Source organism: Thalassophryne amazonica, chromosome 8 (assembly GCF_902500255.1).
Source record: "Thalassophryne amazonica chromosome 8, fThaAma1.1, whole genome shotgun sequence".
NCBI lineage: Eukaryota > Metazoa > Chordata > Actinopteri > Batrachoidiformes > Batrachoididae > Thalassophryne > Thalassophryne amazonica.
Window position 1 is genome coordinate 88,187,725 of NC_047110.1, and position 23,513 is coordinate 88,211,237.

Here is a 23,513-nt window from a genome sequence, read left to right on the forward strand (position 1 = left end):
GTCAGAAGGTTCATCACAGACACTCCCGGACCCTCTCAGGGTTTTCAACAGGGTTTTCAAACTGTGACCTTCCGGGATGCAAGTCCAGAAAAGTGAGATGGTGGTCGGAAGGAGTTCGAGTAAAGGGAGCAGAAAATGAAATGAGGAAGGTGGAGAAATGCTGTCCAGCCATTAATTATCTTGGAGTGTAATGTGTATAGCCTTTTATTTATTTATTTACAGTGAGGAAATTAAGTATTTGAACACCCTGCAATTTTGCATGTTCTCCCACTTAGAAATCACGGAGGGGTCTGAAATTTTCATCTTAGGTGCATGTCCACTGTGAGAGACATTAAAAAAAAATCCAGAAATCACAATGTATGACTTTTTTTTTAATCATTTATTTGTATGTTACTGCTACAAATAAGTATTTGAACACCTTATTCTTATTCTGCACTCGTTACCTGTATTAATTGCACCTGTTTGAACTTGTTACCTGTATAAAAGACACCTGTTCACACACTCAATCAATCACACTCCAACCTGTCCACCATAGCCAAGACAAAAGAGCTGTCTAAGGACACCAGGGACAAAACTGTAGACCTGTACAAGGCTGGGATGGACTACAGGACAACAGGCAAGCAGCTTGGTAGAAGACAACAACTGGTATGATTATTTATTAGAAAGTGGAAGAAACACAATATGACTGTCAATCTCCCTCAGTCTGGGATTCCATGCAAGATCTCACTTTGTGGGGTAAGGATGATTCTGAGGAAGCTCAGAACTACACAGGAGGACCTGGTCAATGACCTAAAGAGAGCTGGGACCACAGTCACAAAGATTACATTAGTAACACATGATGCTGTCATGGTTTAAAATCCTACAGGGCAGCAAGGTCCCCCTGCTCAAGCCAGCACATGTCCAGGCCCATTTGAAGTTCACCAGTGACCATCTGGATGATCCAGAGGAGGCATGGGAGAAGGTCATGTGGTCAGATAAGACCAGAATAGAGCTTTCTGGAATCAACTCCACTTACCATGTTTAGAGGATGAGAACAACCCCAAGAAAACCATCCCAACCGTGTAGCATGGGGGTGGAAACATCATACTCTGGGGGTGCTCTTCTGCACAGGGGACAGGACGACTGCATCGTATTAAAGGGAGGATGGATGGGGTCATGTATTGCGAGATTTTGGCAAACAACCTCCTTCCCTCAGTAAGAGCATTGAAGATGGGTCATGGCTGGTTCTTCCAGCATGACAATGACCCCAAACACACAGCCAGGGCAACTAAGCTAATAGCTCTGTAAGAAGCATTTCAAGGTCCTGGAGTGGCCTGGCCAGTCTCCAGACCTGAACTCAATAGAAAATCTTTGGAGGGAGCTGAAACTCCAAACCTGAAAGATCTAGAGAAGCTCTGTATGGAGGAGTGGACCAAAATCCCTGCTGCAGTGTGTGCAAAAACTACAGGAAATGTTTGACCTCTGTAAATGCAAACAAAGGCTACTATACCAAATATTAACACTGATTTTCACAGGTGTTCAAATACTTATTTGCAGCAGTAACATACAAATAAATTATTAAAAAATCATACATTGTGATTTGCGGATTATTTTATTTTTATTTTATTTTTTTTAGATTATGTCTCTCACAGTGGACATGCACCTAAGATGAAAATTTCAGATCCCTCCATGATTTCTAAGTGGGAAAACTTGCAAAATCGCAGGGTGTTGAAATACTTATTTTCCTCACTGTATTTATTTTAAATAAGGCCAAAACTAGCTCAGTTGCTGCTGGCTAAAAACAGCCTGATACCTCTATGAATTGTTGTCCATCAAATGGTAATCTGAGGTGTGTGTGTGTGTGTTGTGTGTGTGTGTGTGTGTGTGTGTGTGTGTGTGTGTGTGTGTGTGTGTGTGTGTGTGTGTGTGTGTGTGTGTGTGTGTGTGTGTGTGTGTGTGTGTGTGTGTGTGTGTGTGTGTGTGTGTGTGTGTGTGTGTGTGACTGAGCAATTCTGATTATTTCAGTTCCTGAATTATTTTCATTGGGAGCTTCAAGACTTTACAGCTGAGGACTTTTGAGAGATCAGTGAGATGATAAAGGACATGTAAAGAAAGACATTAAACATGTGCAATGGTCGAATTCTTGAGGCACAGTCTTGTTTTGTGGAGAGAGGAATAACACTCCACCACAGTTTTGAACAGCCTGCTCTGGCCAAGAGATGCTCTGCAGTCCTGACATGTTTTCTAAGTGTTTATTAGTTCCCATGGATATCAGTGGCGCCTATCTCAATCCACCTCATCACTTTATTTTTTCCCTCTTCCTCTCCTGTCACTCAAACCCTCTCTTCTCAAACTTTATTCTTTAAAGTTATGCTGGTAATTTTTCCTGTGTTTTCATATGGACTTTATGCAACTCCATTTTATTCATAAATATGTTCAGCCTGGCACCATTTGATGCAAAACTGGTATCCTGCCACAATCGCAGTGATTGATACTGGGGACTTGTGTAGCACTTTTCTGGTGCTAGATAAGGCAAATTTCTGTTGGTTGACGTAGTTAGATTTTGCTCAATTGGCATAACTAACACTTATCTACTGTGACACCATCTCACATGGTCGTGCTTAGAAGACGTGGTAAATGACTGACTGAAATCCATGTATGTCTGGGCAGGTACCTCTGTGAAATAAGGAATTGGGTTACCAGTATGTAGATCAGGGTTCAGTTTCCAATTTTGTTACCTGTCTCTGTCCTTGGACAATGCTTTATTCTCAGTCCACCCAGCTGTAAATGCTATGGAAGCTGCCTGCGTAGAACTGCCATCCTCTCCAGGAGGAGTCATAAGTCACCTTGATGCTTGCACAAATTTGATTCCACACTGGCACGCAATCTTGTCTGCCAATGGTTAAAGTTGTCATAAACTGCGAGGGTGCATGCCAGTGCGCAAGGAAAATTTTGAAATGTTCAAAATTTCTGGCATGCATAATTAGTTAGCATGCATAAGTGGTTATGAACATTGCACAACCTATTCACAAACACTACATGTCATTGTGTGCAGGGCCTCAACAGTTTGCAATAATTTATGACGAAATTACTCATTGGCACGCAAGATTGTGTGCCAGTGCAGGGATCAAAATCTTGCAAGTGTCAAGGTGGCTATACACTCTCACTTGCTTCACACTGGAGAATCGAAGTAGAAAGACCAATCAATACTGTTTTTGCAAGTACGAGCTAGATCTCGGAACAAAATCAGTGCTCTTCTGGAAATTGGAATCTGGAAGTGAGTTTACAAAGAAAAAAAAACAGAGCTAGAAACAATGCTGGATCATTGTGACTAGAAAGTGGGTGCGGAGAAAGGTGGGACAAAAGCTGGAATGTCCGAAAGAGCATGACAATTTGATTGATAAAACTCTTTGTCCTGAAAGCACTGAAGCTTGCCTACAGATGTAGTGAGAAATGGAGCAGTTGCAAAAACTGAGCAAGTTGGCTGGTTTTAATTGTCCAAAATCCAAATGTCAGTATGCAGCTCCTTTTGAGGGTTAAGGACTGTGCAGTATATTTTATTAGACTGCACGATTCATACAAACTGTTAGTTGTTGTGGAGGGGTTATGGCCTTGGAATGTCAGGAAGCATATGGTATGACATCGTAGTGCTAAAACATCAATGGACGTCGAGTCAACAAAGCATCAGGGCGTCCGTCTGTGGTAGTTTGGATGAGGAAGTCAGATGCAGAAATGGGGCTCTGTTTAGGATGTGGTTGCTATTTCCTTGATGTTAATAGCAGGTTTTGTCGGTTTTTCTGGGGGTCTTATGTATTTTAGAGTTGGATTGCCATTTATCCATTGCTGATGCCATGTAGGTCTCTGGGTCTGCACTATGGCTTGTTTCTTTTTAATGTGTCTGCAGAGGCTCTGTGGAGCTTTCTGTTTATAGTGCATTTAATGCACACCAAACAACCAACGCTGCTTACTGTTTACCAGATGGAATTTTACTACAGATCCAGCTCATACTTTCTTTCCTGTTAAACATTATATTGACAGTTGGAAAGCATTACTTTCTTAGTGTGATGCTTTTTTGTGAGTTGAGGTTGTCCTTTAAAAATTCTCTGTTCTTATTCATTTCTTTGTTTCTCTTAACCGGTCTTCTTTTCTTATGCCTCACAGGAAGTCCAAGACGAAGCCAAATGGTAAAAAGCCTCCAGCAGAAGAGAAGAAGCAGTACTTGGAGCCAGAATTCACAAAAATCCGTGTGGTGGACTTTGATCTTAAAGAACTGGTGGTGCTGCCCAGAGAGATAGACCTCAACGAATGGCTAGCCAGCAACAGTGAGTGATGGTCATTGTGGCAAGGATAATGGGAAAACACGTTATTGGCGCAAGAGGTCATAGTAGTCCCAATAATTATTTTTACTTTTTCATTTGTTTTTCCTCTCATATTTTTGCTCAGTGTTTGCTCCTTGGATTATTACATTTCATTAGATCACAGAACACTTATCTGCAGATAACACAGTGCTTCAGTACTAATTCAGCTAAGGTAATCGAGGTCTAGCACAGCTTAGACAGTGCTACACACTCATTCAAAACTGTCATTACTACCAGGTTTAGTGTGTTATCCTGCAGCGCGTTTCTCCACATTAAATGTGTAGTTATCATAGTAAGCTCTAGCAACTCGCTGTTGACTGGCCACGTGATGTGCCACATTTTTACATTTTGTGTTTGTTTGTTTTGGCTGGGTATCCAAACCTTCAATGTGCTCACAAAGGAAAAACATGAGCAATATTCTTTCCAGTTTATTTTAGGCAAACATTTACATAAAACAGACACAGAATGACATCACACATTCAGTCTTCAGAGATTCAAAGGTTGCAGGTCAGGTGCTGATTACAGTCTTCAGTTTTTCCACACAAATAAAGTTACTGCACACTGTCCTCTTAGAAGCTACTTTTTGTTAGCAGGAAAGTGCGGTGGTGTATTTACCTTGCATAATGGAGTTTATGTTTTGTCTTCTAGTTCAGTACATGTCAACAAAATGAAGACTTTGTGGTGGACAGAAAAAATCAACTCATTTAACATATTCTCAGTATAAGCTCAGAAAATCTTATTGCCCACTTTACAAATTGCAGTCTGACTGATACAGAATTTTTAAAACCTATACAAATTTCAGTATTTGATGATTATAAAATCAGACATGCCACTATACAGACTGATAATCTTTTATTCTGAGAAACACATAGCATAAATAAAGATTTCCCCTACCATTTATTTTGGGTTGTTTCTGTAATAAGTCCTGTAGTTGTTTTGTGTGTGTGTGTGTCTGTCACACACTGTGATTGCTGACGTGATGTCAATGCTTCTCTTGCCTTACTACAGCAACAACATTCTTCAATCTTATCAACCTGCAGTACAGCACCATCTCAGAGTTCTGCACTGGAGAAACCTGTCAAGCCATGACGGCAGCCTGCAACACGTAAGTAACTGCCAGCGCGTTTGGTTTATTCACAGCAGGCCTGCCACATATCACGTTCATCAGAAATCTGCTGCCCTGTTCATATCACCAAAGGATGATTCCCAGTTCAAAGAGACAACCCAGATGTTTTAAGATTTTTAAGAAGGAAGATCTACTTTTAAGATTAGGCTTAAAACTTTCCTTTTTGCTAAAGCTTATAGTTAGGGCTGGATCAGGTGACCCTGAACCATCCCTTAGTTATGCTGCTATAGACGTAGACTGCTGGGGGGTTCCCATGATGCACTGTTTCTTTCTCTTTTTGCTCTGTATGCACCACTCTGCATTTAATCATTAGTGATCGATCTCTGCTCCCCTCCTCAGCATGTCTTTTTCCTGGTTCTCTCCCTCAGCCCCAACCAGTCCCAGCAGAAGACTGCCCCTCCCTGAGCCTGGTTCTGCTAGAGGTTTCTTCCTGTTAAAAGGGAGTTTTTCCTTCCCACTGTAGCCAAGTGCTTGCTCACAGGGGGTCGTTTTGACCGTTGGGGTTTTACATAATTATTGTATGGCCTTGCCTTACAATATAAAGCGCCTTGGGGCAACTGTTTGTTGTGATTTGGCGCTATATAAAAAAAATTGATTGATTGATTGATGTTAAGCCAAGGTGCCCTGACACTTGCACAACTTTGATCCACGCGCTTGCATGCACTCTGTCATGCACAGGAGTAAACTCTCAAACTCGTAAACTGTGTGCGGCGCCGTGCATGTGAGCAAAGAAAATTTTGAAATGTTAATGATGTGAACATTGCGCAGACAAGTTAGAAACACTAAGTGTGAGTGGCTGTGTCAATGCAACACAACAGAGCACAGCTCATCTGAACGAATATAACAAGATGTTAAATCTATCATTAGCATGCTTTTACAGCTACACAGAAGAAGGAATGAACATGCAACTGTTTTACCGAGCTATTACAATATAAACATTACAAATAGTTACCTTTTAGATGGTTCCATTGCGTTCTCCACCTCATTAAGTGCGCACGAGAGAGAGAGAGAGAGAGAGAAGTGGCAGCTGGTGCACCCCTCTGTGTTTCCAGAAGCGATTAGAGACGTTTTCAACAGCTGACTCAGAGAGAAAATGAGTAATCCACTACGAAATAATTATTTTATATACGCAGCGTCCAGTGCACAACGCATGGCATCCAACGGAACAAAGCATGCCGTCCAGCTTGGAACACAGCAGCTGGGATCGTCATGATGATGTGCGTGCAAGTGTCAGGGGGCCTTCAGTTTGACTCGAGCCGGGAATGTGCACTACAGCGTTAATGTACTACAGTAGTTTGTTGATTTACCCAACAGCTATGAGCAGCTTTTTTGTTTTGTTTCTCCCCCACCATGCTTGAGCTGCAGCAAGGTGTCTTTTTACATCTGCATGAGCGATGCAGATGTAAAAAGAGTGAGTTCAGCTGCACAATTAAAATTCACTGCAATGTTTCCTCCAAGAAAAACAAAACTGTGCAGCAAGGTGGTAAAGTGCCCTGAGGGCAAATGGCTGCTGTGACAACGCTGTTATCCTTGGCTTTAGAGGACCAATGGCATTGTGTCATAATATTTCATGTTTTACACAGTTCAGTCAAGCTTGGCTGTTTTATCGCCTGCCAGCTACAACACTGGATGGAGATACAGAATTGTATCCTGTCTCTTTATGCATGTACACATTAGCAACACTTTCTCGGCCAGATTCCTGATTTTCATATAATTTAAACTGGATATCTTAAATGAGTAACTCTTGGATGAGGTAGAATTTGGGTCTGACTGGGTTTCGCTGAGAGCCTGTAAGGAACTTTATTGGACAGAGGGGTTGTAATTTATAACTCATATTTGGCTATATTTTTATCTAACAGCTGGTGATTTTTCATATTCCTGCCATCACCAGGATGTACAGGGTGGAAAAAGTGCTACGATTAGTTTTGGTTAAGTCAGCAACACAACTAGTCAGACAGGCAACCTGTGCATTCCCACCACTGGAGATTAAAGATCCATCTGCTGCAGCCAGGTGAAGCGCGGGTGTTCCCTGGGGTTTCTCCAGCCGTTGGGCTCCTCAGCTCTGAGGCACGTGTGTGCTGCATCATGTACGGAGAAATGTGCCACATGGCCAAAATGTCGCAACTAACACTTTCGACATACACTCCTCAACCTTGTCCCTAAATAACCTCTTGTTTGAAGTAAAGGAAAAAGTCCAGTCATCGCCTTAGCTCGATAAGACAGGAAGCACCAGAACATGAAACAGTTGGATGTTCATTCTCCTGCAAAGGTATCGGTATCACCAAACACTTCTGTCCAGCGACTTCATGGCTCCAGAGGCTCTTCTCAGGTGTCGCTCAGACCCTGGATAGAGGACCCAGAGGCATGAATGCCACTGTTGAGATAAATGAATCTCTCAACAATTAAGCACATTTCCGACACACATACACACGTTTCTGATGGCCGAGTCCACAGTCATTGAAACCCTGGATTTTAGACAACAAACTTACAAAACGATGCTGCATTTTGTTGCTGGCTGTTTGCTCTCAGGTCTGTAAATGGACATTAATATCACTGTGAAACCATAAACCAGGCTCCTTATATAAGGTGTTTGCTTAAGAGATGTTATAGTTGGGCAGTAGCTTACCTTTGTCTTTAATGGTAGTTAATGACATTTGAGCAAGTCCAGCTTTACTATCTCTAGATGCAGTAGCAAATTTTATTGTGACATAAATCCTATTTGTGGCCATTTAATCTAGCTAACAACTATCCTGCTAAACTTAAAAAAAAAAAAAAAAAGAATGTGCAGTGTTCATTTCATAGCTGTTGAGTTGATCACAATGTTTACAAATTCTACAACGATAGCATAAAACAATCCTATATTCATTCTGGGGTGCTATGAAGTAAAATGTGTAAATCATGTCTTGAGAGGAGCTTCTCATTAGCAGTGAAGCAGGCGCACTCAACCCCAAAAACAAAATGACTTTGGGTTTGAGTAAAACGGCTATCAGCATAATGTGAAGAACTGCACTGTCAAGCTTATTCTCATAGATTTTTTTTTTTTTACTTAAGGAAGTTAAAAATGTCTCCAAATATGGTCCTTGGCAAATTTACACAGTCAAAATCTATCGATGACAAAGAATATGGGTCACCACCACCAATCAACTGAATTTTCTGTTCATATCACTTTCTGCTTTCGAAAGGAAGTGAGAACTTGCACTTTGTTCGTTGCCATTGCTGGTGAATAAGCCTTTGGTAGGGTCCTCAATGGCAGCCGGCAAAACGCTCAAAACTTGAAAGTAGGTTAAGCAACCTCTGTTTATTCAACTCACCTGTCAAGCAGAGGTGTGTCTTTATGTGTGAGGCCTGTGTACACTCGAAGCTGGAAAAACTTGATTCCCTGCATTTTGGAAAAACTGCAGCTCCCACTGCTCCACACTCCAACATTATAGCCACGCACATGCTCAAACACAAAGACTCTGGGTGAACATAGAGCAACATAGATGGCAGTCACATGACTGAGAAGTGACATGCATTTCTTAGGTTTGCTGTCAAGCACATTAAGTTGAGCCCAGTCAATAGTGTTTTTTTCCACTGCGGTTACTAACTAGCCCACACCCTGACAAGTGAAGAAAGCAAACACACTTTGCCTGTGGCGCATCAGGCGACGGCAGCAGTGATTAACATGTTTTGAATTTTCTCTGTACCTGTTGACAGGAAAACTATTTACTCAGTTTAGAAAAATAATAAAATAAAAATTATGTCCTGTACACCAACAGCATTTCCTGTATATTCGTTTTGTGAATTGTTCTGTAATTTGTGCCTGTAGCATGGCCCAAGCAGAGGGTCACCCCTTTGAGTCTGGTCTTCTTGAGGTTTCTTCCTCAGAGGGAGTTTTTCCTTACCACTGCTGCTCTGGGGGTTAGTAAGGTTAGACCTTACTTGTGTGAAGCACCTTGAGGCAACTCTGTTGTGATTTGGGGCTATATAAATGAAAATAAATTGAAATTGAAATAATACATCCGCACCTTTTCCCCAGCAGTTTTAGCATCAAAGCGTCAGCATTTGAGAGCACACTCTCTCTGTGTGTAATCGAAGCGCAGTTTAATGTTGAGCAGACGCCCTTTCCTGCCCGTGCAGAACCTGGCACACGCTCCCTCCGCTGTGGTGAAAATGGGCTGAGCCGCAGTCACAGCAGCGTCAGTGCCCCTGCCCAAAGGCACTGCTCAGCACTATTTTTGGAAGAAAATGTTTCCATGAGCTATAAGAGAGCAGAACCATTTGGTAGATATTTAGACCACTTTTTGGATGTGTAGCTGAATAGATGTGTGCTTTCATTAGTTCCATTTTAGACCAGTGACTTAACCCAGGAGATCTCTTGATCAATCCTTCCTCCTGCAGCATTTAGTCACAATAGTTGGCTCTAACTATTGTGTTTCTGTTTTGCTGTAAAACATCTACCTACAGGTACAAATAAAGTCACCTTAACCTAAAGTAGAATTCTGATGTATAACAAAACCACCTTCAGTTGTTAAATGTCACTTTTAAAAACAAGATGAAATCAAAAACCAAATGGGTGATGAATATGAAAGAATAACAATGTAAAATACTCATTTAGCTTCTGGATTGGAATGATGCATCATGTATCATGAGTGTCATATGCAACCTGTTTTGAAAAATATCTTCTTTTTTTTAATGAGTGTCATGTAGAGCTGTGACAAATGTTCAGATTCTCTGATTTCAGATTCTTATATGTGAATATTTTCTGGTTTATTTACCAAATTTTTTTTTATTGTCTGGGACAACAAATGGACTGTCTTTGGGGTGTGGACAAAATAAAGCATTTGTGAATGTCACCATGGGTATTGGGGGACAATAATCAACGTGTCCACCATTTTCTGACATTGAATCAAACAACTACACGCACACACATCTTAAACTGCTTAGTCCAATTAAGGGTCACGGGGGGCTGGAGCCTATCCCAGCAGTCATAGAGCGCGAGGCGGGGTACACCAGTCTGGACAGGACACCAGTCATCGAATTTTATAAAGAAAATAATTGAGAGATTAATGGATTATGAAAATACTCGTTCTTTGCAGCTCTAGTGTTGTGATGCCATGAAAAGTGAACTACTGAATGGTAGAAATGTCCCCTCACAGATGAAACATGAATGATTTGTAAAATATACAAATATGAAATGGAGAACATCATGATTACATACAGTTCATAAGTGAGAATAATTTGTTTCTTTACAGTTATTCATTCACCCCAGATTAATTACTACATAATTAATAGGGATGTCCCAATCCGATCACGTGATCGGAAATCGGGCCCAATCACGTGGTTTCAGACTTGATCGAAATCGGACGTTGCATCCCGATCAAGAATCCGATATAGATGTTATCCTCATTATTTTGATCAGCGCTATTTCAGGCTCATTATTGCAGATTAATGGGCCTTTCATGCGTCAGAAGCGTCACAGGCGTGAGACACGTTGCTTTTTAGAGGCGTCAGAAGCGTCGCTTTAGCTCGGCTTTTGACGTGACGCTTCTGACGGGAGCACGCATTGCCTCTTGTCGGCAGGCTGACGCGGTCAAAGTTCAACCCAGTCTTTTTTTTTTTTTAATTGAACAGAAGAAAAAACATAAGTTCAACCGGACAGAGATGGGTGAGGTGAGTTCCGCGCGCAAAGTTTCTTTCACAGAACTGCCGTTTGTGTGGTTACGCGCTCAGCCTGACGCCTCGATGGAATGACAAGAGGATGATGGACACTTTCCCACTGAAACTCTTGTTCAGTCATCCCTCTGTGTGCAGCAGGACCCGGTGCTGACCAAGTCCTCAGGACGACGATCTGTCATCTGATTAACAAAAAGAAAAACAAATTGTCCTGTGATCGTTTGTCTGCAAAACGGAGTGAGAGATGGTGTACGCATGAGCGACGTGCGCACTCATCACATTTAGGAATGCGTCTTAAAGAGCTTCCGTCTTCATTCACGTTCACTGCGCTGCTCTGAACTTGTTGAACACTGATAAAACATCAGAGGGACACTGAGGACTGTCAGGACGCAAATGTAAGTTGTTGTTTTTTTTTTCCTTTTACTTTTCAATTTGACTTTTGAACTTTCGACGCTCTGAGCTGTGACGTAGCTTTGCGCTGTCCAACAGGAACGATGCGTCTGGCCAAAACACGGAAGACTAGTGGCAGAAACCACTGATCTGTACAAATGGTAAATGGACTGCATTTATATAGCACTTTTTATATAGCATGCTCAAAGCGCTTTACAATTATGCCACACATTCACCCCGATGTCAGGGTGCTGCCATACAAGGCGCTCACTACACACCGGGAGCAATAGGGGATTAAAGACCTTGCCCAAGGGCCCTTAGTGATTTTCCAGTCAGGCGGGGATTTGAACCACAGATCAATGCAGAAACCACGTGTCTGAAGAAAAATCCTTGGAAATGTTTTTTGTTGTTGTTTGTTACCTCAAAATTTCTGATTACTGTTTAAAAAAGTTTAGAACACTTATAATTAAAATAGCTAAATCAATAAATCAATAAACATTTCATCTATAAATTAAAACCACCTGTTATTTCAGATTAGATAATTTCTTGTTTAACAAAAGGAACTTTGACATTTATTTTTAGACAAATAAAATAACATGGAAATTTGTACATTTTTTAAGTCTGGTAGATTATTACTTGATTGGTCAAGCTACTTCAAGGAGAAGTGCACTGTTTAAGTAATAAATAAGGTGATTAAAATGAAATTATTATATATTTAGCATTTGTTCATTGTTCATTCAGTTTTTTAAAGTATCAGATCGGGACTCGGTGTTGGCAGATACTCAAAATCAGATGGCCCGGAATCGGATCGGGGCCAAAAAACCTGATCGGGACATCCCTAATAATTCATGTGAACAGTGATGTAATTATGTATTAAATCATAAGTGTATCATTCCACCCCATTATACCTTCTGCATGTTTGGGTGAGTAAAGGGAAGCAGGAGGTGATGGTTTTTGCCGTCGTCTCTCTGGCACATAGAGACTCCAGCTGTGTGAGTCGGTGCAGCACTCGTCTGGGACTGTGGTCAGTCGGTTCCCTCCTGCAGTCAGTTGTGTGGACTTGTTACATTCCTCAGCCTTTGTAATGTCTGCTCCTCTACTCATTCCTTGCACCAAAAAAATGCCTCCCCCTCTCTCCCCAACCCATGCTAACCCATGCTGACTTCAACTCCACCTCCTCTTTAGCCTGCAACATTGTATTTCTTAACACTTATGTTTTATTAAATGTGTAAGGGTTTGATAGTATTGACTTTGTGTTGAAATGTAGTTATCAAGTACTGTAATTAATGTAGTATATCACAATAATACAACAAATTTTATTGCTGATAAAGTTTATTTTGGGGGTATTCTTATGCAAATATGGTGTCTTCACTCTAAGATTTTGCAGAGTATATGAAGGAGGAAGTTCATGCACAAGATTTGTAGTTTGTGCTGTATTTGATGGAAACTGTGATGTTGTAATTTCCAACTTCTAACCAGGAAAATTACTTTTTATAAAGTAGTGTTAAATCCTCAGTTTTTTCACTGGCTCAATTTGACAAAGCAAGTAAAAATGTAACTATAATTAACATTAGCATTGACAACTGACATACCAGACCTGTGGCTTTTGTTTTGCGAGTCCTTTAGAGATCTAGAAATCGTTTGGTGTGAAATTTCAGTTCTTTTCACACACTCAAAAAAAAAAAAAATAACTTGCTCAGTGAACATTTAAAAAAAAAAAATTATGTAAAGTGTTTCCACCAAAATAAAATGTGTTAACCTAGCCAGAAATAATTTTGCTGAGTGACCTAAGTGTAAATTTGTTAGGTCAACATGATGAATTTGCGTTACTGTTACCTAACCACCATGGTTCAGGCCAACTAGATTTGAAAAGGTAAATGTAGACCTAAATGTAAATTTGTTGGGTCAACATGATGAATTTCCGTTACTGTTACTCAATTACCATGGTTTAGGCCAACTCGATTTGTAAGGTTAAATGTAAAAAAAAATTAAAAAGTAAGTCCCTTCAGCTTCTCCCTTGTTTGCACTTGGGGTCGTCACAGCAAATCTAAGGTATACCAGATGCCCTTCCTGATGCAACTCCACATTACATGGACAAATATGGCAGGGGAGGGGTTTGAACTGGGAATCTTTCGTACTGAAACAGTGCACTAACCACTTGGCCCACCACCCTTGCCCTGTAAATAGTTACAACTACTTTTAAAATAGTATAGTTATATGTCAGCTTAACTTTGCTGTGTTAGCACAATTTATGCAAACCCACCTTGTATTTGCTGTGGCCTACATGATTTGAATGTGTTCACACATAAAACTTGATTATACATTGTAGAAGATACGAGGTTTATTAGAAAACTAACCGGCAGTTTTATTAAAAAAAAAAAAAAACTATATGGATTTGAATCATGTGCGATTACACCAGACATGCTTGAACCCTCGTGCGCATGCGTGAGTTTTTTCACGCGTCAGTGACGTCATCCGCCTGTGGGTAGGCTTTGAGTGAGTACTGGTCCAGCTCTCTCGGCTGAAATCCTTTGTCTGAGACGCTGCTGCAGACGGTGCGCGTTGCTTTATCAAAATTTTTTCAGGGCCTGTGAGGGATATCTGAGTGGACACTATTCGAGAAATTCTGCTGGTTTTCGGTGAAAAGTTTAACGGCTGATGAGAGGTTGTGGAGTTTCTTTCACTTTAAGGACAGCTCACAAAGCGGATCGGCGCGGCACGGTCGGAGGTAGGGTCCATCTGGCTGTTTCGAGCTGAAAACTTACTAATTTAAGGCTCTGTTCACCCAGGACGTCGTCAGAGAACAGAGAAGTTTCAGAAGAAGTCGGCATGAGGAGTTTATGCGGACATTCCACTGTTAAAGGAGATTTTGTAATGAAAGAACGTGCGGGCAAATTCGCCGAGTCGGTTCCGTGACGACGATGCAAATCCGTCTGCGCCGCGACAGGAAAAACACCTCCGTGTTGAAAACCATTTGTAAAATTCAGGCGGCTTTTGATGGCTTTCAACAAGTGAGTAGCTGAGAAATTGTTTAACAGCTGGGCATGTTCCAACTTGCCAGTTAAGGTTTCCAAAGGGAGGTGTTTTTCCTGTCGCGACCCCCCGCGGTAGGGTCCGGCCCGACATGCGAATCTGCCCGCACGTTCTTTCATTACAAAATCTCCTTTAACAGTGGAATGTCCGCATAAATTCCTCATGCCGACTTCTTCTGAAACTTCTCTGTTCTCTGACGACGACCTGGGTGAACAGAGCCTGAAATGTGGAAGTTTTCAGCTTGAAACAGCGAGACGACGACGCCTCGGAGCACAGATCTACGTCAGGCGCCGTGGGCCGTCCTTAAAGCGACGCTTACAGACCAAAATCTCTCATCAGCCGTTAAAATTTTTACCGAAAACCAGCAGAATTTCTCGAATAGTGTCCACTCAGATATCCCTCACAGGCCCTGAAAAAATTTTGATAAAGCAAGTAGCAAGATTTTAATGGAGACTTTTGTCCCTTTCAGCGGACAGAATCTCTGTTCGCTGTCCTTCTTGGCTGCATGCTGAGCTGGCTTTTCATAGGGAATGATAGCCTCGGGACAGTGAAGGGGCTAACTTTTTTTTAGCACACATCTTCAGCAACATTTCAGTTAATTTTTTGGAAAATCCGTACTCGACGAACAGACAATTTGAACCCTGAGAGCTGGGCAGAAATTTGCCGCCAACCGCAGCTAGAACACTGCGGAGCTCTCTCAAACAGCTCAGCTTCACAAAACCTCCCCTCGACAGAAAACAAAGCAGAGAGCAAACGGCAGTTGAGAGGATTCACAGTAGCTCTTCTCCAGTATCAGAAAATGAGTTGGATCGGTATTTTCCGATACGCCCCATCAGTCCCATCCTTAGTGGCGACATGACGAATCTGGGAAAAAACAGTCACCTGACTCATGGTGCCATCTTGAGTTCAAAATAGCATTCGCTGTTAATCTGTCTGCATGTAAATCACGCTATTTTATTTATTTATTTGCTGAAAATGCCGGGTTGTTGTGCATTTAGATTTAGACATTGTGCTCACAGGGGGTCGTTTTGACCGTTGGGGTTTTACATAATTATTGTATGGCCTTGCCTTACAATATAAAGCGCCTTGGGGCAACTGTTTGTTGTGATTTGGCGCTATATAAAAAAATTGATTGATTGATTGATTGATTTAGATGCACAAATAGACACAGCAAGGGTTTCAAGATGTACAGATTCCCTTCAGATGCAAACAGAAAAAAAACTTGGGAAAATAAAGTCAGCTGTGTGGGATGGAAGCCGACTTCATCTTCAAACCTTTGCAAGGTTAATTTATTGTTCAGTCCCATGTACAGTAAAACTCACCTAAACAGTCATTGTATAAGCCAGATATTCCCAGTCAGCGGGCAGAAAAAGTCCAAAAGTTTTTGTATTGTTTTCCATGTAATGAACACCGTATATAATGGATTTTATACAACAGATTTTTACTCACATCAGATAAAATGTCCCTTCTGATCACAATGTTTTTCCATTTTAAAAACCCAGAGCAGTCTGGATGTGCACAGTAACAGAGGTACAAATTGAAGTTCAGCGCTGACACTCACCGATTGGAGGAAAGTGAGACCGAAGTCATTTCTGTAATTAAAAAGTCTGACCTTTTTTTTTTTTTACACCGTGCTCAGACTGGGACCTGAAGCCTGATGTGCACCTGTTAAATCAGACACAAAAGGCTGTGATTTGACACTTTGCTGCTTTCACTGTTTCGTCTGCCATCATATTTTAATAGTTTTTGCACACTCATTACAAATGGATCAGAAAAGTCTGCACATTTACAGCACAAAGTCAGTAAAAGAGGAAATTGTACAGCTTACCTTTTGATTTTCAGGTGATTATAGAAAGAAAATTTTACTGAGGGTCAAATTATTCCAGAATAAAGCACAATCCAGAGACAGAGAACTTTAAAACTGTCACACAGGTCATTGCATGACACGGAATTACAGTGCAGCAGCTGCACAAATCAGACTTTAAATTAATTAAATAAATCATCATAAATTGTAAATTTAGAGTAATCACAAGTTTTTACCCACGTGGTCCAACATAATTATTTTTTTTTTCCTCTGAAGAAGATAATTTTGATCATACTGCCAATAAAAGATTGTGGATCCTTTATGTGGATTCTATGAAACAGTTAGTTGTCACAAAGAAAAAAATTATAATGACAAATTATTAAAAAATAATAACACTTCAAAGGTTTAACTTTGGTTAGCAGCTTCTCTCCAGAAGACCAGGGGCTCTGTGGGCTTCTCTAGGTAACATTGGAGTTGTCAGGAAGGGCACTTGGCATAAAACTTGTGCCAAATCCCAATGCAGATCAATGCAGGATGGTTAATGGTTTAAAGTAAGACGCGTCTTTTGCTGAAATGTTATGAATGTCCCATTGACACATGCAGTGAATTGAAGTGCTGAAAATCCGGTCATACTGGCTGTGGGTTTTTCAGTCTCTCTGGTGTCATGAATGACTTTAACGCACAAAAACGTTTGTTCCAGATCATATTACAGCCTGAGTCGCATCCAGTAACATCTATTTCTATCTCTCATTAGCACTTTTATCTGCAGCAACTTTCTGATGTTTTTTAGCGGCAGTCAGAACGCCACTGAACAATAACAAAACATTTTTGTTTAACAGTTGAGGCATTTATTGTTACAAAGCACAAATTTCCACATTCATTCATCAGTCCTTGCGTTGATACTAACAAGTTCCTTCGGCTTCTCCCTTGTTTCACACTGGGTCACTACAGCAAATCCGAGATGGATCTGCATGTTGATTTGGCACAAGTTTTACACCGGATGCCCTTCTAGACACTACTACACATTACATGGAGAATTTGCAGAAGTGGTCTTGAACTGGGAACTTTCTGCCCTGGAAACAAGCGCACTAACCGCTTTTCCACCATGCTGCTCCGAGTCCTTGTGGTGATGAACACTGGGAATCTGAAGAAAGTCTTTTAGCTTTTTATCACTCACTGCTGCCTGTGTCAATTTTGAATTTTGAATGATTGATTGATTGATTGAGGTGTTTCCACCAAACGGGGCTCTGGGGTCTTGTCTTGGGTCAAACGAGGGCAATAGCCTCTTCAAATGTTACAGCATTCTGCTTTTTGCATTCGCAGGTGGCAATTTCCTGTACGTCCTCAGGAGCCGCTCCTGTTAACAGTCATAATAACCCTCACTTGAACACGTTCTGTTGTTACTGTGCTAATGAGCTGCTGAAACGCTGACAATAAGGCCTCATTTACACACACATCAGTATTCATGACTGGCTTGTTATTGACCGTTTAGCATGAATTGTTGGAGTTTTTATTTGAATGTGAGGCTTGTCTGCCAGTTTCCAAGTTGAATGACATGGGGAAATTGTGTAAATAGGGAAATTGTAAGGATACATACAATGTCTGTGTTGTTTTTGTGTAGGTGAACTTTTAATGTGGATTCCACACAGACTCCTGCTGTTGACATCTGTTACTTCAGTCTAACAGCTCTGTAGGGTCAACCCATAAAACCACTGTGACTGTCTGAAGGTATTTGGCCAACAGCTGAGCTGGCCACGGGAACGATGTTGCTTGTTGACTGGCAGGTTACACGACACACTCACACACACCCTTAACTAGAGTGGCATGTTAGATTCCCCAGAAGCTGCTCTGTGAAGTGGGTGTGTCATGTAGTAGAAACATCCTGTAGTGACTGAGAGACTGCAGTAGGTTAATATTTACGACTGCGCGGCTGCACGTCTGATGTCTGTTCACCTCAGTACTTCCACAGTACCAGCAGGGGGCAGTGCTTCATGCAGTACCAGAAAGAGCAGCACAGAATAAGCTCTGCACGTAAACTGTTTTCAGCCTGTTAGCATAGCAGACAGGTGGCCCATATAGAGGGTTTTCATGTGACGTATCGGTCACGTGATTTTGCACCCCATGGCCATTCTGGATTACGACGCAGTGGCCGCTGTGATATGCTGCGTGCATTTGGCGAACAATTGCAGAAGCTTCAATAATGGTCAGCTTTTGTGCTGTCGTTGGTTGTTCAAACAGGTGATAAAAATGAGGCAGGTTGCTCATTTTACAAGCTACCAGCAGTTATTGCGCATCAAGCAGTGAAGTGTTAGAAGCTTTCTAAGTTACACAGAGAGATCTGGCTCACCAGAAGAGGCAGAGCAGATCTGAAGGAGGCTTTAATATGGCCAGAACAAAGCAGACCACCCGTAAATCCAAAGCCGCCTTGAAGAGCGCTTCAGCTAATGGCAGTGTGAAGAAGCCTGACCATTACAGGCGCGGTATCGTGGCGCTGAGAGAGATACGCTGCTACCAGAAATCCACCAAGTTGCTGATCCGCAAGCTGCCCTTCCAGCGCCTGGTGAGAGAAATCACTCAGGACTTCAAGATCGACCTCCACTTTCAGAGCTCCGCTGTGATGCTTGCGGATCAGCAGCTTGGTGGATTTCTGGTAGCGGCGGATCTCTCTCAGCGCCACGGTGTTGCACCTGTAACGGTGAGGCTTCTTCACACTGCCAGTAGCCTGAGCGCTCTTCCGGGCGGCTTTGGTAGCAAGATGCTTTCTCTGAGCTTTTCCTCTGGTGGATTTATGGGTGGTCTGCTTGGTTCTGGCCATATTAAGCTTTAAGTAATAAGCTTTCATTCTCTCTATTTTCTTTCACTCGCCAGCCGCGTAGTAATCCACGATGGAGACGGGAGCAAATCGGTCACGTGATTGAAAAACCCTCTCTGAGATGATGCTTTGCTGAGTCTCATCTGTGCAGAAATTTCATTTCATTTCTTGATGTGTGATCTAAACATCAAGCTCCTCCATTTTTCTGTTTTGTCGCAGTTTGGACCCGTCACCTGACTGCTTCAGTAAATTCAGCCAATCAGCTTCTTTAACTGTTGCACACAGACAACGCAATGTTGAATTGGAAGGGCAGCGCAACAACCTGTCAGAAAACCCCCACGCTGTTTGATTATTTGATTACCAATAATTATGTGCTCTGTGTTGACGAGAAGCGGCCTTAACCCGTACCGGCGGGGAATTTGGTTCAGCCAGATGTTGGCGCTCCAGGGCAAAGAGTTTGTCATCTCCAGTGGGGTGAAAACTATGCAGACTTGACATTTGGATGACGATGTCTGCGAGACGCTGCCGATGAATTTTTCTTTACACTGGACAGTCCGGATCTCCTTGTATAGAAAAGGGACTTTCCTGAATGATGAGGCGCTGTTGTTTGTCTAAAAGCATGCATGAGTACCTTTCTCGTGTTCGTCACAGCAAACATTGTGGTTGTGTAAGCTGTTGTTCTCTTCATCACACACATTCTTCAGAGAGCATTTGTAATAATTTCCAGTTAAGAGTATTTTTAGTTATTAATATCCTGTTTGTGTCTAATCATATGCTGCTTTGTTGCTGCTGCTGGTGTGAGTCACACATGATCATTGTGATTTTCCTTTGCAGAATATACTACTGGTATGATGAGAGGGGGAAGAAGACGAAGTGCAATGCGCCACAATATGTCGACTTTGTTATGAGTCTCTGTCAAAAACTGGTCACAGACGAGGAGATCTTTCCTACAAAATATGGTGAGTATCCTCTCCTTCCAAGCCTGAGGTGCCTTTAAAATGGCATCAGGCTCCGAGTGCTTGCTGTTGTTGTACTGCTGCCCCCTGCTGCCTCACTTTGGTGGTGCTTGATGTTCCACTGCTTAATCCATTTCCTCCTGTCTGGCTGTTTTTTCCTCCCAGGAAAAGAGTTCCCAAATTCCTTTGAGTCCTTGGTAAAGAAGATCTGCCGGTATCTGTTCCATGTGCTAGCGCACCTGTACTGGGCACACTTTAAAGAGACGGTGGCTTTGGAGCTGCAGGGCCACTTGAACACTCTGTATGCACATTTCATTGTTTTTGTAAGGGAATTCAATCTGGTTGACCCCAAGGAGACCTGTATCATGGACGACCTGTCCGAAATCCTCTGCATCCCGGCTCCTTTACCTGCCCTGGCCTCCTCCGCCCCAGCTTCAGCACCCTCCCCTTCTTCACACAACCACGTAACAGAGAGATGAGCGGGGGCCTGTGGTGCGACCGCAGCCCGGGCATGATAGAAGTTCAGATAGAGAAGGAAACACACCCTCCTTGGTGCCAGCAGGACTTAGAGACCTTCCACCACCCTTATGTTTTTGCTACTACTCCAACCAGCCAGAAGGAAGGAGGGGGGAGGGTTTTTGGTGGGGAGGGGTTTGTCATGCCAGCAGGAATTGCCATGAGCGTTCCTCCCAGGGGCAAATCCCTCCCATCTTCTCTGCAACTTAAACTAGGAACAAAACAGTATGTTTATGTTTTATTTCAGTTTTATTTTATTTCATTTTTTGTTTAAAGTTTTACTTGGTTGTATTTTTTGTTTTTGTTGTTTCCCTGATGGAGGGGGGTCAATGTGTGGGTCGGCCCTCCCTCAGTCCTCTGCCTAACATACAGTGCAGGAAGGGGGCGCTGCTTTGCTTCAGCCGATTGTACAGAGTTGTGAAGGAAAGAGTCTACTGACCTGTTGTTTGTCGTTCCCTCCTCTGGCCACAGGAGGAGCCTGTGGGCAGATGGCCACTACGCCGGCCAGTAGGGAGCCACGTTACTGCCTAACAGGCCGATACTAGCCAATCACTGTCTGGGTTGTTTAACTGGGGAATGATTATAGAGCTTCCCACTCAGGACCTGAGAGAAAATATCACTGCTGCCACAGAGAATTAACTCTGTTCTCGTCTCCTCCCGCTGTCCGACTGTCTCCTGGTTCATCAGAGTGCTCACTTCTCCCCTTTCTACAGACGTCCATCGTGTATAACTCCAGTATAGTCAGAGTAATCCGCATCCCTACCTGTAGAGGGCAGTGAAGTTAGAGTGGCGGTGCCACAGAGACAAAGAGTATATAAAGATTGTATATGAGATATTTAATCTGATCAGAGAATCGATGCTACGGGACAGACTTGGTTCCCGCGTGGCTTTATCAGAACCATTTGCTGGGTCAGCACAGCAGCAGCCCCTAAAACCGCCGCCATCACCTCCTTCAGCAGGACGACAAAGACATGAGGTAATGTCTGCAGGCCCACAGAGGGGGAGGAGGGGATGTGGCGTGGTTTAGGGTTGCTCCTGTGTTGCTGAATTTACAAAAAAAAAAAAGAACTCGTAAGCAGTGTCAGTGCGACCTCTGCCTCTTCTGGGTTTTGTTTTTGTCCCTTTATATTTTATTTTTTTTAATTTACCTAAGGAAATTAGATGAGATATAATAAAAGTAATTGTGTGTGTGTGTGTGTGTGTGTGTGTGTGTGTGTGTGTGTGTGTGTGTGTGTGTGTGTGTGTGTGTGTGTGTGTGTGTGTGTGTGTGTGTGTGTGTGTGTGTGTGTGTGTGTAAGGCTCAGTCTGCTTGGACTTCACTGTACACAGAATCACAAGCGGGTTCTGTCAGATGGCCTCTGTGTGGAGGAGGATTGGGGTTATAATTCTTATTTTTTTAATTTATTCTTTTTTTCTTTTTTGCAGGGTTCTTCAGTTCTGTCTCTTGTTTTATGTATTTTAATTATTAACTAAGTTAAAAGCGATTTAATATTTTAAGCTCTGCAGATTATAATCTAATAAAAGACAGAAATTCCACCTGGGCTCAGTGTATTTTGTAAGAGTGTTTTCATCACCTGTTAAGGAACAATGTCTTTTTTTTATTTTGAAATAATTCGATTTTGAGCTTTCTGAATTGATGGTACAACTGTGGAGCAGATTAATGCATGTCCACCAGGGGGAGCCATCTCACTTTGGGATTCAAAGTGAAACATGCATCATCTCCATCTGAGGGAAGAACCTGTGATATCAAATGCAGGATTGGGAGACATTATAGCACAACATGGACTGTTTATAGTGACAGTGCAGCTGTGCAACCATTGACCTAAGGGAATGTTTCCAGAAAGCTCCACTCCAGACTTGAAAATGTGTCCTTGCTTGTTGGGTGAGACAACATGGTGGACGATGCACTTTTTGATGGTGCTGGTGTTTCGAGACCAGAGCCGAACATGTAAAAAGGTGTGCGCATAACTCGTACTTGTGCGTGCTTAAAATAAATGTGCAGCAGAAAACACAAAGGGAAACACTTTTGCTACAATCTCATCTCTTTCTTCCTGAGAAATTCCCTTCATGTTTTCTCACATGGAACACTGGCAAATGGTGCAATAATCTATATCACGTGACATACAAATCACCAATCAAATGATAAGGATCTATTCTGGCATTATAGAATAAATTTTAACTTACGCTATTCATGTTTTCAGTGCAGTAGTTCTTTAACAGACACAAAATCAGATTATGTGATTCAAGTTATGGATTTTTTACACGCACTCATCTTCAACCACTTATTCTAAAGGTCACAGTGGGCTGGAGCCCATCCCAGCAGACATAGGGTGTGAGGCGGAGTACACCCTGGACAGGGTGGCAGTCTGTCGCAGGGCCACATATAGAAAAACAAATACATTCACTAACCTGCATGTCTTTGGATGCCAGAGCACCTGGAGGGAACCAACAAGAACACAGGGAGAACATGCAAACTCCATACAGAAAGGCCACAGGAGGGAATAGATCTCGTGACCTTGCTGTGAGAAAACAGTGCTAACCACTAAGCTATTATGCTGCAAGAGTATATATAAATTTTCTGCAATTCGAATTAAATAATAAATTACCCAACTTCTGTTTGCAGTGATGCATATTTCTGTCTGTTGGACCAGTTTGACCATTTTAAATATCATGATTTTGCCTTTTCATGTATAATCCAAAACAAAAAATACTCCAGGAAACATTGTTTTATTGCCAAATTACAGCATTAATAATGCTTAAATTGATAAGCAGTTTGCTGCTGAAATGGTGACATTAAACAATTCCAAAATGATAATAAATAAAAATCACCAGATGTCTTAAATACTGAAAATTTTTCAGTCCAAAATACACACACACACAAAAA

At 42.0% G+C, this 23,513-nt stretch overlaps 1 protein-coding gene across 4 annotated transcripts in view; it reads left to right on the forward strand.

Annotated features, from left to right (window-relative positions):
• Positions 1-22,165, forward strand: part of mob2a (MOB kinase activator 2a) — a 176,827-nt gene extending 154,662 nt beyond the window's left edge. For all 4 annotated transcript variants that reach the window (XM_034176912.1, XM_034176911.1, XM_034176910.1 and 1 more), the window contains exons 2-5: positions 4,141-4,301; positions 5,346-5,442; positions 19,992-20,116; positions 20,279-22,165. In XM_034176912.1, coding sequence (XP_034032803.1) covers positions 4,141-4,301; positions 5,346-5,442; positions 19,992-20,116; positions 20,279-20,592 — 697 coding nt within the window. In that variant the 3' untranslated portion in view covers positions 20,593-22,165. The remainder of the gene's footprint in view (positions 1-4,140; positions 4,302-5,345; positions 5,443-19,991; positions 20,117-20,278) is intronic.
• The last annotated feature ends 1,348 nt before the right edge of the window (positions 22,166-23,513 follow it).